Source organism: Oncorhynchus masou, chromosome 18, assembly GCF_036934945.1.
Source record: "Oncorhynchus masou masou isolate Uvic2021 chromosome 18, UVic_Omas_1.1, whole genome shotgun sequence".
Taxonomy (NCBI): Eukaryota; Metazoa; Chordata; class Actinopteri; order Salmoniformes; family Salmonidae; genus Oncorhynchus; species Oncorhynchus masou.
Window position 1 is genome coordinate 60,986,397 of NC_088229.1, and position 12,609 is coordinate 60,999,005.

Below are 12,609 nucleotides of genomic sequence, written 5' to 3' on the forward strand. Positions count from 1 at the left end.
CACCTCAGGTTAATGGCACTTTGTGAGCTGATTGGAATGGCAATGATGATGGTGTGCAAAGTGAATGCCGTCATTCAAATGCAGGCCGAATTATGCCCATGTCAGTACCACGTCAGATCAATTTCTCTCTACCAGAATGATTTTCTTAGGGTTTATTGCAATAGGAAGAACACCAGACCAAACCACTTCCCAGTGTAAAAACATCCTAGAGGACGTTTTAAAATATACACCAGGTTTTGTGTGATGCAAATGAGTTTAATCAGATCCTACTAAAGGAAAGTCTTCCACACCACATGAGGTATTAATGAAGATTATAAGGCTAGCTCTACATTCGCTCTCCCTCTCCTTCTCTCTCTCCCTTTCTCTCTCCCTTTCTCTCTCTCTCCCTCCCTCTATCCTATCCCTTTCTCTCTCCATATCTCCCTCTCTCTCTCTCTCTCTCTCACACACACACACACACACACACACACACACACACACACACACACACACACACACACACACACACACACACACACACACACACACACACACACACACACACACACACACACACACACACACACAGTGAAAGAAATAAAAATATAGTTGCCTTAGCGACAGACGATCTGCAGACAGTTGTAATAGAAATTGGACTAAATAGCATGTAAATGCCAAGCATTGGTTCTGTCCTATAATCTAGCCAAGACGCTTCATACACTGTCACTTTATAACTCACATGTGGCTGGTTGGAAGAAATTATCAAAGTATTTTTTTAAATGATTTATTCATTTTAGCAGATTTCAATAGGCAACATCTGAATTTCATCAATATCTTTCAAATGTTAAAAAAGCAAGAAAAAAAGCTGAAAAGTACAAAAAAAACAAGACAAACTTGTTTGACAGAAAAAGTGTATTCTAGGAAAACGTAACGACACAACTTTGAATAAAATCAGATTTTTGAGGCACTTAAGGTTTGGCAACGCTGAAACGGTTTGAGTGTCCGCAGGTGGCTGCAGTCAACCATGTCTACGGATCGAGAACTGAGGAGATGTTCTCAACAACAAAAAAATCTAAATTACAGACTTGTCATCGCTGAGTTACAAGTGCTCACTCGGGCAGGGTAATAAACTGCAACATGTCAGTCTACACTAAGATTAATCCACTCCTTCATTTATTTATTCCAATACTCCCATCGCAGTAATGCTCCAAGAGTTAGATTGTATGGGTATAGAAAATATTACAACCCCTTTCAAGTTAGATCTAATATTGTCCTCATTCAACAGAGAAGGGTAAAAAAGAAGTTGGACCTTGCCAGACCAAATACTACAGTATTTACAAAAGGCGAAACACTGGGGTTCAGACTGACTACCGACTAGGGATATTATAAGATGGCTGGTGTTCTCTGTGGATGTTTGTGTTGGGGGGACGGGGGGACGGGACCCCTATCAGGACAGCCTGTTTCCCCTCACTCTGAGCTGGGTGAGGCAGCAGAGTCTATGTCGTCTGTCTCCAGGTCGTTAGGGGAAGCAGGCTGTCCTCCTTTCACCCTCTTCCACTTCATCCTCCTGTTCTGGAACCACACCTTCACCTACAGGACATAGACAGGAGGTGTCACTACAATGCCTGCATCAAGTCATGTATGGGGTCACAGCCACGGGAAGTAGGGTGCTGAGGGTGCTGCTGCAGTCCCTGAAAAATGCCAATTAAGAACAAATATTAAGAAATAATATATTTTTTGTTTAATACTGGAGACTACGTCAGTCATTTGTTTGTTTTTGGTGCTTGTGGAAGAGTCTGTGCAGTCTCAGTGTAAAGGTTAAGTTCAGGTTTTGGACCACACTCTTAGTGGGTTGCAGTAGTTAAATGCCCACAGATTACTATAGTCTACTATATAACCACAATGAATATGACCCATGACATCATTTCCTTGGACCCAGTGCGCCGCCATTCTGTGTCGACCGGAACCTACATACGAGCTCAAGGGAGGGCTGACCTCCGTGCATCCCTCTCAGCATTCCCCATGGCAACATTGGGACAGACTAGTCTGTTCCCACACTATTTTTATGAAGACTGTCCCCTCGTCTCATACTGTCTACCTCTCGTGACTGAAGGAACGGAAACTGCTAAGCAATGTAGGATGCGTCGGAAAAAAAATCATAAAGAATTATTGAGCCAGAGTTGCAGTGGGACTCAGAGCCCAGAGTGTAGGGTTTGGACCAAGCTGGCTTTGAGCACCAGAGGCCTGGGAAATTCATCTTAGAGCAGGCTATTTGTGGCCACTGAGAAACTATGGGCTCATTGGGCAGAGGAGGGAGTGGGCACAGGGGCTGGAACTAGGGAGAGGAACAGGACAGACTGCCAAGCCCTTTTAAATGTTAGCCTTGGTTCTAAGATCTGCTGCCCAATCACAAGAGAAGGCTTCCAATATTAAAACAGTTGGACACCTATTAGGGTGAGTGGTATCAACGAGAAACTAACTGAGTCTGTAGTTGTAGGTAACAGAATTTCAGCAGAGACTCAACTAAGTTTTCAACTATGATTCAGCTCACTATATCAAGAGTATTGTTAATTTTATGTCCATTTCTAAAATCATTTGTGGTTAATAATATTGGCCTTCAAATCACATATTCTCATCCAATCAACAGACTCTCTCCTCTTGTTTGTCGGGCAATTGGCTGGAGACTGGAGATTATTTTTCATAGACCTATTCTTTCTATACCTTTAAAACAAAATGAAGGATTATAAGACCACTAAATATTGTCATTGTGTAGAAACATTCTGGTGTAGGTGTTGTTACCTGTCTCTCCGTGAGGTCCAGGTTGACAGCGATCTCATAGCGACGCAGTCTGGTCAGGTAGTTATGGTGAGTGAACTCCGTTTCCAATTCCCGGAGCTGCTCTTTGGTGAACGCAGTGCGCTCTTTCCTCGCTTTGCAGTTAGAGCCCACCTTGAAGTCCTGAATATCTGGAGAACACAAGAAGAGGACGCCGTTGTTATTTCATGACTATGCTACGATGTACAGTAGTGTTGAGAAATGATTCCGTCAAATGATGTGCACGTATATTGGTTTAGCACTGAATTTGGACACAAGTTGAGCGGTTTGTCTGTCTGATATTAGGCCCATTTCACAAAGAAGAGGTCAGAGGTCCTGTCAACTAACAAATCTGTCCAAGCTCTAGTCGTATACACTCAGAGAGCAACCGGACCACCACTCTACGAGAGACCACCCTGACCTGTCCCACTCCCATGCACCCCGAGTTACACTATCTAACGACCAATGCCCCGGTCAAGTCAACACTCCTATGCCCTGCAACGGGGACTGCCAAACCAGGCGGCAGAGGGCTTGAGTTAGGGAGGAATGCAGCGGAACATCGTTAAAGCCTCTAAGAACAAAGGCGGGGGCGTGTCCAGCTCAAACGTATGTGTCTCTGGGAAGATGGGAAGACTTCCCCTTCTAGGCCAGAGGAGAGGAGGCTGACGGCCATCGCGCAGTAACTCACACACAACCTGGCAGCCACCTTGCCTCACCAGCCTCTGGGAAATAGGAAGCACTCTTACCGATATAGCAGAGCAGAGGAAAGAGGAATTGTGAAATCATGTGCTGTACGTCTGCATTGTGTTAACTGGTTCACTTGGATTATTTAGGGTAGTAAAAGTGTGTATGACAAATGTGTACGACAGGGAATACAAAGGCTTTTGGTTGGTAGAGATTTTGAGAGTTATTTTCCTCTTGGTAACCTTGGTGAAAATGAAATGTGCATAAACTACATGAAAGCCACTTAATCATTCCTTGTTAAAAATCTCAACTTTATATGATATGGAATGATTTTAGGCAATACTTGTGCATTGGTAGCGACACTAGCTGCTGATGTAATCTTGAGAAAATGGTTCTAATTTGTCAAAGTGAGAAGTTCTGCATTGTGCTTGCCAGAGCATGGAGCCAGATTGTGAAATGGACTGCAGTGCCTGGTCCAGATGTGACTGGGCAGATCCAGATTCACTGTGTGGGTGTGTGTGCGTGTATGTGTGTGCGTGTGCATATGCATTTTTGCTCGCGTCCTTCTGCGTGTGCTTGCCTACGTGCATGTGTGTCTGTTTGCATGCGTCTTTGCACACGTGTGTGTGTGGATGTCTAGGTGTGTGTCTATACAACTTAATCAAAAGACTCCCATTCAGAGAGACCAACCTGTAGCCTATAATGCCTCATGTTGAGAATGCCAAATGATTATAATTAAAACCCCATTAAGGACTACGTGTTCCAAGTGTGCTGCTCTGGCCTGGTCTGGTCTGGTGTGGTGGAACTGAGTAGATGTGAGAGCAGGTTTCGTTTGCTGAACACCTGGCAGAACAGATTTAGTAGGCACACACACCGGCCCTCAGTAAACCGGCCTCAATAAATATCCTGCACAGCCAGAGCCCGTAAACTGAAGGGGAGACACTCCTGCACCCAGCGGGACTCCGTAACACAAACAGCATTTGCCATTTGGGGGAGGCACACACACACACACAGTGCAAAAGTAATTTGTCTTAATTAACACTCAATTAAGAATGTTGTGAATACGTGAGGGTTTGTGAGGGGTTCTCAGACTTAAACAGACTTAAACAAAAATTAAAATGACTGTTTAATTAATTACATGATTATTTTATGTATTAAAGTGTGGGCCAATAAAATAATAAAAGTGCTAAAATAAATGTGTAAACCTCTAATATGTTTTTTTTCAAACAGTAAAGCTAAAAGGTGTCATAATTTGTTTTATATTGGAGTGGTAATATGTGTATTAAAGTTCTTACTGAAATTGTTTACAGCTGATTTGTTATAAAGTTGATAAATGAACAATGATAACCAGATGGTGGTCAGGCAAATGCATAAAAAATCCCCCTGAAATGCTAACAGGTTTAGCAGCACTATCAAACTGTTCTAAAGATAGTCAGTATTATTACAACAGGGCTATGATAAGCATCGTTTTAAAAGCATTTAATTAGACACCATTCAAAATGCATCGCTATTGTAATGAAGTTGGATATATCTCATCCTGCTTGAGTTAGACTAAACGGGGCATCTCTGAACTACTTTGTACAAATGGTTTATAAAAACATATTCAACCTGTGGAGAGGCCTGTCATTCCTTCAGTCGAAACATGTAGTAACCTGCACACCAATAGAGGTTGAACCTTTTTAAATGGTTGAAAGTATAAATAAAGGTGAATCATATCATTATAGAGCTATATGCCTAAATATGGTTGCACTGTTGTCGAATCTCCTCTAGAGAGTTGCCATGGCGTTTTACCCAAAACGCTCAGACTTTTTTATTTCCATCTACGTGGGCCCGGCACCGGTGTCTCACTGGGCCATGGCTCCAGCAGACCTGCTCGGACTTGGTTCCAAGGCAAGGCCACTGGTACTTTTCAGCTGTCATTTACATAACAACGGTTCACTGTGAACTTTAACACCTTCTCTGTTTGATGAGGCAGAGGTTGTGGATTCTGCTCGAACACGTCTTTAGTGTCACTCTCCTGAAGGAAACACAATAACACGAGAACTCACACTAATGTTAAACACTGGTGACACCCTGGTGTGTGGTAAGTCCTTCGTGGAAATGCAGCCTGTATCAATGCCTTAAGGGTATATTCCTAATTCTAGGTCAAAGTATTCAATGCACGTTTGGTCGTCTATGAAATACTGGGTCTATACAGTGGTCAACCGTGTTGCATGTGTTCAGTGGGGTATTCTGTTACGGCTTAACGACAGGAAAATGTCAATGGATAAGAATGTAAAAGTGGGGTTGCAGGCAACAGATTTTACCAGACGTGGTCTGGCATGTTTGAGGGAGGGCTGCAATACGGTAACCCAAGAAAAGGGAAAAAATCTATATTTCCCCCAATTAAGTGCCTAAGGCCAGTGTCTGGTTCCCTAAGAAGGAGATCTTAAATTAGACACGTTTATTGAATGTCTCCAAGCCCTACGTGATTTTCCTTGCATCGCAGTTTTGGCCATCCTAATATAGCCACTGGAATTCTGATCGAGGAGGTAATACATTTATCTGCAAAAGATTTCCCCCATTCTAGAGAGGGCAGGTTTGGTTTCCATAGCGTGGCTGAAAGCTGAGGGGAATGCTTTTACCAGATGTGCTGAAAACAGTCAGGTTCGCTTTTCCTCTCATTCAGCTAGCACGGAATTGGGAGTGTATTTGAATAACACATCTACAGCTAGAAGACAAATGAAAACCGTTCCTATGGCTATTAACTCAACAGCAAGTCATTAAAAATGGTATGACTTTCAGGAATTAGCACTTCATACACATCAGTTACTGTACTAGAAACGTGGTATCCGGTTGGTCTGATGAGGTGACATCATCGATAACGATGAGATATTTCAATCAATTATCAATGGGCATTTGCAAGTAATAAACAATTGCTTGTTAATGTTGATATTGCTTATAATGCTTGCAATGGTATTGCTTGTAAAGAAATCTAATGATATATTTGCTTCCGTGGACCCATATCGTGTAACACCACAAGAATATGAGCTATGGCGAGTTTTTTGCAGACAAACATCTCAGTTGATTTATACCAGCAGCTTCCTGAAAGTTGTCATGTCTCCGTGAAACAAAGGATACACGCGTGCAGCAAAGATTTACGGTAGATGTTGCGTTAGTAAATTTGACATCTTTTGAAGAGGCTTAAAACAATGAGAGGACGCAACTGGTCCAGTCGGGATGTTCTTGAACACAGCGCGCCGTCACCTTTTGCATACCTACGTGTCCAGGCGCCAGGGCAAGACTGTCTTTTGGTGAGGAAACTGATACAGAGACTCTGTCCCATTGCCAGCAATGACATGGGCAGCAGTGAATGTGATTACCATTGTCCACTGATAGAGTAGTCTGGTGAGAGTTTCCCTGCAGAATATCACATCTCTCTCGTGTATTCATGACGAAAAGGGGTTTGTACAAATAGATTTGTGCAAATGGATGTGTCGAATCTGAGAAGCGCGATTGAATTTCTGTCTCTGCACGGCATTTGACTCGTATTTGCATTCTATGTAGGCCTACTGAAGTGGGGTCTTTTTCCACATCTTTCCAGTCATGGTATTTACCAGCAGCCCAACTGATCCCATCTTGGCGTATCACTGACTCACCTGCTATGTCTCTCTTCCTCTTGGAGCTCTTCTTCTCTGTGTCGGCCGATGCCATGCTCTGTGGCGAGTACTCCCCCTCAAGACACCCGGCCACTGCCCCTGGCAGCCTGTCCCCACCTGTGCTGTCTATCTCCCCTGCTACGCTCCCCACCACTCCTTCACCACCCACCGCCACGGGCTCCACCGGACAGGCCTCCTGCCCCCGGCCCCGCGTCTCACACTGGGGGAACTGCCAGTCGGCCCTCTGAAAGCCCGCATGGGGCTCTGGGTAGAGTCTGTCGTCGCGGGGAAGCTGGCGTGGGGCGCGGGTACCAGGCAGGAGGTGGAGAAGTCTGTGTAGGCCAGGAACTCAGGCTTCTGGTGCAGGGAGAAGGGGGCCTGCTGGTAGGGGGACTGGAGCCCTGCTCCGGGGTGAGGGTTCCTCACGCACCCCCAAATGGGGCTGCCGGGGTGGGCGCTCCGCATGCAGCTGCTGGCTGGCTGATCCATGATGATACACACCGATAAATGCTCACACACACACACACACACACACACACACACACACACACACACACACACACACACACACACACACACACACACACACACACACACACACACACACACACACACACACACACACACACACACACACACACACACACACACACTCTCTCTCTCTCTCTCTTCTGGAGTGAGGTCCTTGCTGAGAGCTGAAAGTCCCTTCAGAGTTCTCCGGTTCTGTCAATACGGGGTTAATATCCACTTCAGCTTGTTGGTTTCAAAAGCACATCATCTCCCCAGCACATCCAACTCTGGAAGAAGTTACTCTGTCTGTCTGTCTGTCACTGACCGTGGCTTGTTGACTGTCCTCAGTCCAATGTGTAAGGATGGAGACCTTCCACTGCTTAGTGGGTCTCCCTCTCGTGTGTGTGACGTCGTAGAGAGCAGCTCCTCAAGACTCCACACACACTCTCAGACACACCGGCGAGTGGACAAATGATCTGACTAGCTGTGCTGCTAGAGGAGTGTTAGGTTAGCCCCTGCGTCTGCACACACACTGACACACTCCCTGCCGACTGGGCTGGCTGTTTTCACAGTTCAAGACATTCCTGACAAGTGGTCCCTCCTCCCTCTTAAACACATAGGTGGGTAAGAGTGTGTAACCTGAGCTGGAAGAGGAGGAGCCCTGGCGGCCACATGTGGGTACCCTGCGACCAACCCCACCAACCCTGCCTCATCAACTATTAATCACAGTAGAAATGTTATATGCACATCGAATGGCCTTTCCAGATGCGTCGCTCTTTTAAGAGACATTGTCTGTAAAACACACATGAGAGTCAAGGTCCAGCAGGCGAATTATTCTACTCAGTGTTTTTTGACACATCATTTTAGCCCTACAATCTTTAGAGGAACGTTGACCTCCACGCGTTCTCTCTACACCCCTGGTTCCCAGTCTGTCTTCTACAATCTAAAAAGTGTTTCTCTCAGAAATAGCTTCATGCTTCTGTATATGTCTTTAGCCTTGAGATGTGTGTACTATACAGCCTAATTTGCCTGGCAGGATTCCATTTAGTGTTTGGGTGATAACTTGATTTGGTAGCTAATGACTCTCACACGTGTTGAGTACACTTTAGTGTAGTCAGATGGAATACGGGATTTCAGAGCGGTATTTTAGATTTTAAATTGTCCAATTCATATTTTCTTACTGTGTATTATCTTGGAAAATAATGTCATAATGTAGGTTTACTTTTTACAATTAGCTTTTTTTCACGGTATCTGATTGATTGTGGCTACACTGTGCTATGTTTCACACATTTTAAAAAAAGTACTGTGACACACTGTGACACTTCTGTCAACAGCTTGTGTTTTGCTCAATATTTTCTGACGAGTGAAAGATAAAAAGGAATAACAAAAAATATCTGTTTGTTTATAATAAAGTCGATTTAAATCAGAAAAAACAGATTCATAAACTACTAAAAGCCCTTGATCATGGTATTGTATCTCCTGAGTTATTATTGTGTTTAAAAATTGAATCGAAAAAAATATATAAATTCATCCTCAAAGTACCGTATTGCACTTTCAATTTCATTTCAATTCCAATAATGTTACACAACCACATGACCACAGAAGAGAACAGAATGTTTCTGAGTAAACCTGAGATGAGACTTCTCTCTGTCCTCCTACTGACCCAACCTTTCTCAGCGGACCTCACCACTCTCTGATACACAACACACACACACACACACACACACACACACACACACACACACACACACACACACACACACACACACACACACACACACACACACACACACACACACACACACACACACCACACACACACACACACCCACACACAGCCTGCCTCAGTGGGACCATGAAGTGTTTCAGGTCACATACAACCTCTTTCCATTTACCCAGCGAATAGTTGAGCCATGAAGCATCCCCTTTTTACTGGCAATCTGGGCCATAACGAACCGCAGGGTGCAAAGGTTAGACGGCATTTGTGGTCAGACCAGGGGCCATCTTTGTGTGTGTGTGTGTGTATGTAATAAGTACGTTTAGCTATTGGTTTTAGCTACAGTGTAAAAATCCAGCAGCCATTTAAATCTGTACCATTTGGGCTAATCAAATCAACCAACTACTATGGTTCAACCCTAATTCCCATAACTCCTATTCCCAGGATACATATTTATTGTATGTGTGTGTGCGCACATGTGTAAGTCACTCAAGCAGGTAGCCTAGCGGTTAAGACCATTGGGCTAGGTTGTTGGTTCGAACCCCCGAGCAAACTAGGTTAAAAATCTAGGTGAAAAATGTGCCCCTAAGCAAGGCTCTTAACCCTAATTGCTCCTGTAAGTCACTCTGGATAAGAGCATCTGCTAAATAATGTAAATTTAAAATTAAACCAGTCGGGGGCAGAGCGGGAGTTTTCCTGTTTCATCTGACCCATCGTCCGGGCATCAGTGGGATTAGTCCCTCCATCGGTCCCTGCTGGCTGACAGGATGACCCATACTGACCCATACTACACTAGGTTCTCTGGGCTCCCTACTGTGGGAGCCAAGGCCTTATCTCTGCTGCTGGTCCTCTGAGAGAGGCCTTATCGAGGCCACTACTGTAAACAGTAGTAGAGTTGTGGTCACACCGATCAGATAGTACACAGGTAATATGTGGCTTATACCTGAGATCTACATGAAGTGGGGTAGTGGGTGGAGTAAGGCATCAGATCAAATCAGATTGTAATAATGTCAGACCCTGTAACTCTTTACAATATTGACCCAAACAGTCACTGTGAAGCCAGCTCACACGGTAGCCACAGTGTACACTCAGTAGATAAGCCTGTCTACAACACTGACTGACGTCCCAGAGTATCACTTACCAGAGGGCACAGAGGTTGCATGCCAAGAGTTCCAAAACAGCAAGTATGCTACAGGTCACCTAAACCATACACAATGAATAACATGAGAGTTCGGTATGGTTAAGAAGTTGCTCTACAATTCAACACAACATCTTTGAGAGTCTGAGCACATTGCTACAGTTGGCTACTTCAGGACAGACAAATCAAAAGCGAGGAAACATACTTGTGGAACAAACCACCCAAGGGAATATCAAACAAATATGATATCCAAACAACATAAAACTGTGACAACCTGTAGCTGAGAGGTTATGATAGTTCCACCTGGCCCAGAAATATACATGTGCCAAGTGGGTAGTGGGATAGGAGCTGTTACTGGACAGGGCTTTCGTCTTTGGAAGTTAGAGCGTCACAGAGCAAAGTAAATGAACAGTGTCCTCTAGTGGTCACAGCCGGTACAGCGGACAGACTGACAGTTCAGCTCCTGTTAAAAATGGGGATTTTCTCCTATATTTGACAGGGAATTAATTCACCAATGAACTCGATTAGCTCAGTAATATTGAATGTTTGTTGAAGGATGCTTTGATATAAAGGACAGGAGGAATTATACTTGGTTGGATGTCCAGTGCGGAGTGTTGATGCCGTTTCTTTTACAGCATATTTTTCAGAATGCAAATATTTGACATGAACGTGGATGATGTAAAGTAAGGCTGTGAAACTGGTGCCCTGTACTTAGAGTTCATGGAAACACATAGACGTACAGTATCCTGTCTATACTCCCTCCTTCTGTATCTAAAGCAGATAGCCCAAACTACAAAAAACCATACACTAACATTTATCAAACCTTTGCAACCTACACCAAAAAATATTTACATTTCTGGCTCTATTTCATGTCATGGTGTGGGTAGGCGTCAGTGTCAGTCTGATCTCAGATCTGTTCATTGGTTTCCGCTGCCTCTTCCATCCAACCTCCAACACACAGGCTGTGTACCAAATGGCACCCTATTCCTTATTTAATGCACTACTTTTGACCAGGGCCCATAGATCAGTATGAGGATAGAGAGAGGAAGAGAGAGTGCACTATACTGTAGGGAATAGGATGCCATTTTGGATGCTTTCGCAGGAAACAAGAGCCATCTCACCTCAGCTGGATCTGATCAGATTGGCTGTAGGAAAGCTTGAAATGCTAAATAAATCACAATAAATAGTTGTGGGCTCTTTGGAATCCCCCCCATTGGCCTGGCTGGCTGGTGGGAGTGGGTGGGTGTTGTGGACAGTAGCATTGCGTGTTCATGTAATACCTTCCTTCCTGTCTGTCTGTCTCTGTGTCTGTCTGTTCTCGTCATGTTCAAAACAGCACCGGCCTGGACTTCCTGTTTGGGGGCTGGACACCTTGAAGAGGCGGACTGAGATTGTCCCCCAGAGGGTTCTCAGGATCAGCCTGGGCCAACACACAACCAACAGGGAACACCTGGGCCAACACACAACCAACAGGGAACACCTGGGCCAACACACAACCAACAGGGAACACCCTCACTGGGTCAAACACTTCTTTCATTTAAACACTAACAAACATCCAGGGTTGGGTTTCTAAACCACGAGACCATGCAGGGGCAGAGCTGGCCAAGCTACCGTGCCAATGCCCTCAGTGCTATGCTGTAATTCTGTGCACAGACGGACACACACACACACTCCCAATAAACACACAACCAACAGGGAACACCTGGGCCAACACACAACCCAACAGGGAACACCCTCACTGGGTCAAACACTTCACACACACACACGCACACACACACACACTCCCAAGAATCCCTTCCTTCATGCTTTACTGTAGCAGCAGAACATGCCATATGTAATTTTATATCTCCACATCTGAGTGCTGTGTAAAGGGGCCGCTGTGTCAGAGCTGCGGCATCCTGTTGGTGTCTCTGTGGAGTTGGGTCTGTGGGTCTCCTGCTCTGTGCAGACAGTCAGTGATTCACTTTAGTGGTCTAGTTTTTCTATCTACTAAGACAGGGGGAAAAAAGCTTTCTCATCTCTAGTTCAGGTGGAGATAGTGTCCTTCTTTAGGTCCTTTACGTCCAGAAGGTGTTTGACGCTGAAGGGAAGGTGATTACTGTATGTGCATTTCTTCTACCTGATTGGAT

General features: G+C 44.7%; 1 protein-coding gene across 1 annotated transcript; it reads right to left on the bottom strand.

Annotated features, from left to right (window-relative positions):
* Positions 1-850: 850 nt before the first annotated feature.
* Positions 851-8,163, bottom strand: LOC135503751 (homeobox protein MOX-1-like). Its single transcript, XM_064921892.1, is given in 4 exon segments — positions 851-1,569; positions 2,779-2,945; positions 7,116-7,407; positions 7,410-8,163. Coding segments are annotated over 4 exon segments (777 nt in total). The 5' UTR covers positions 7,605-8,163; the 3' UTR covers positions 851-1,446.
* Positions 8,164-12,609: the final 4,446 nt, after the last annotated feature.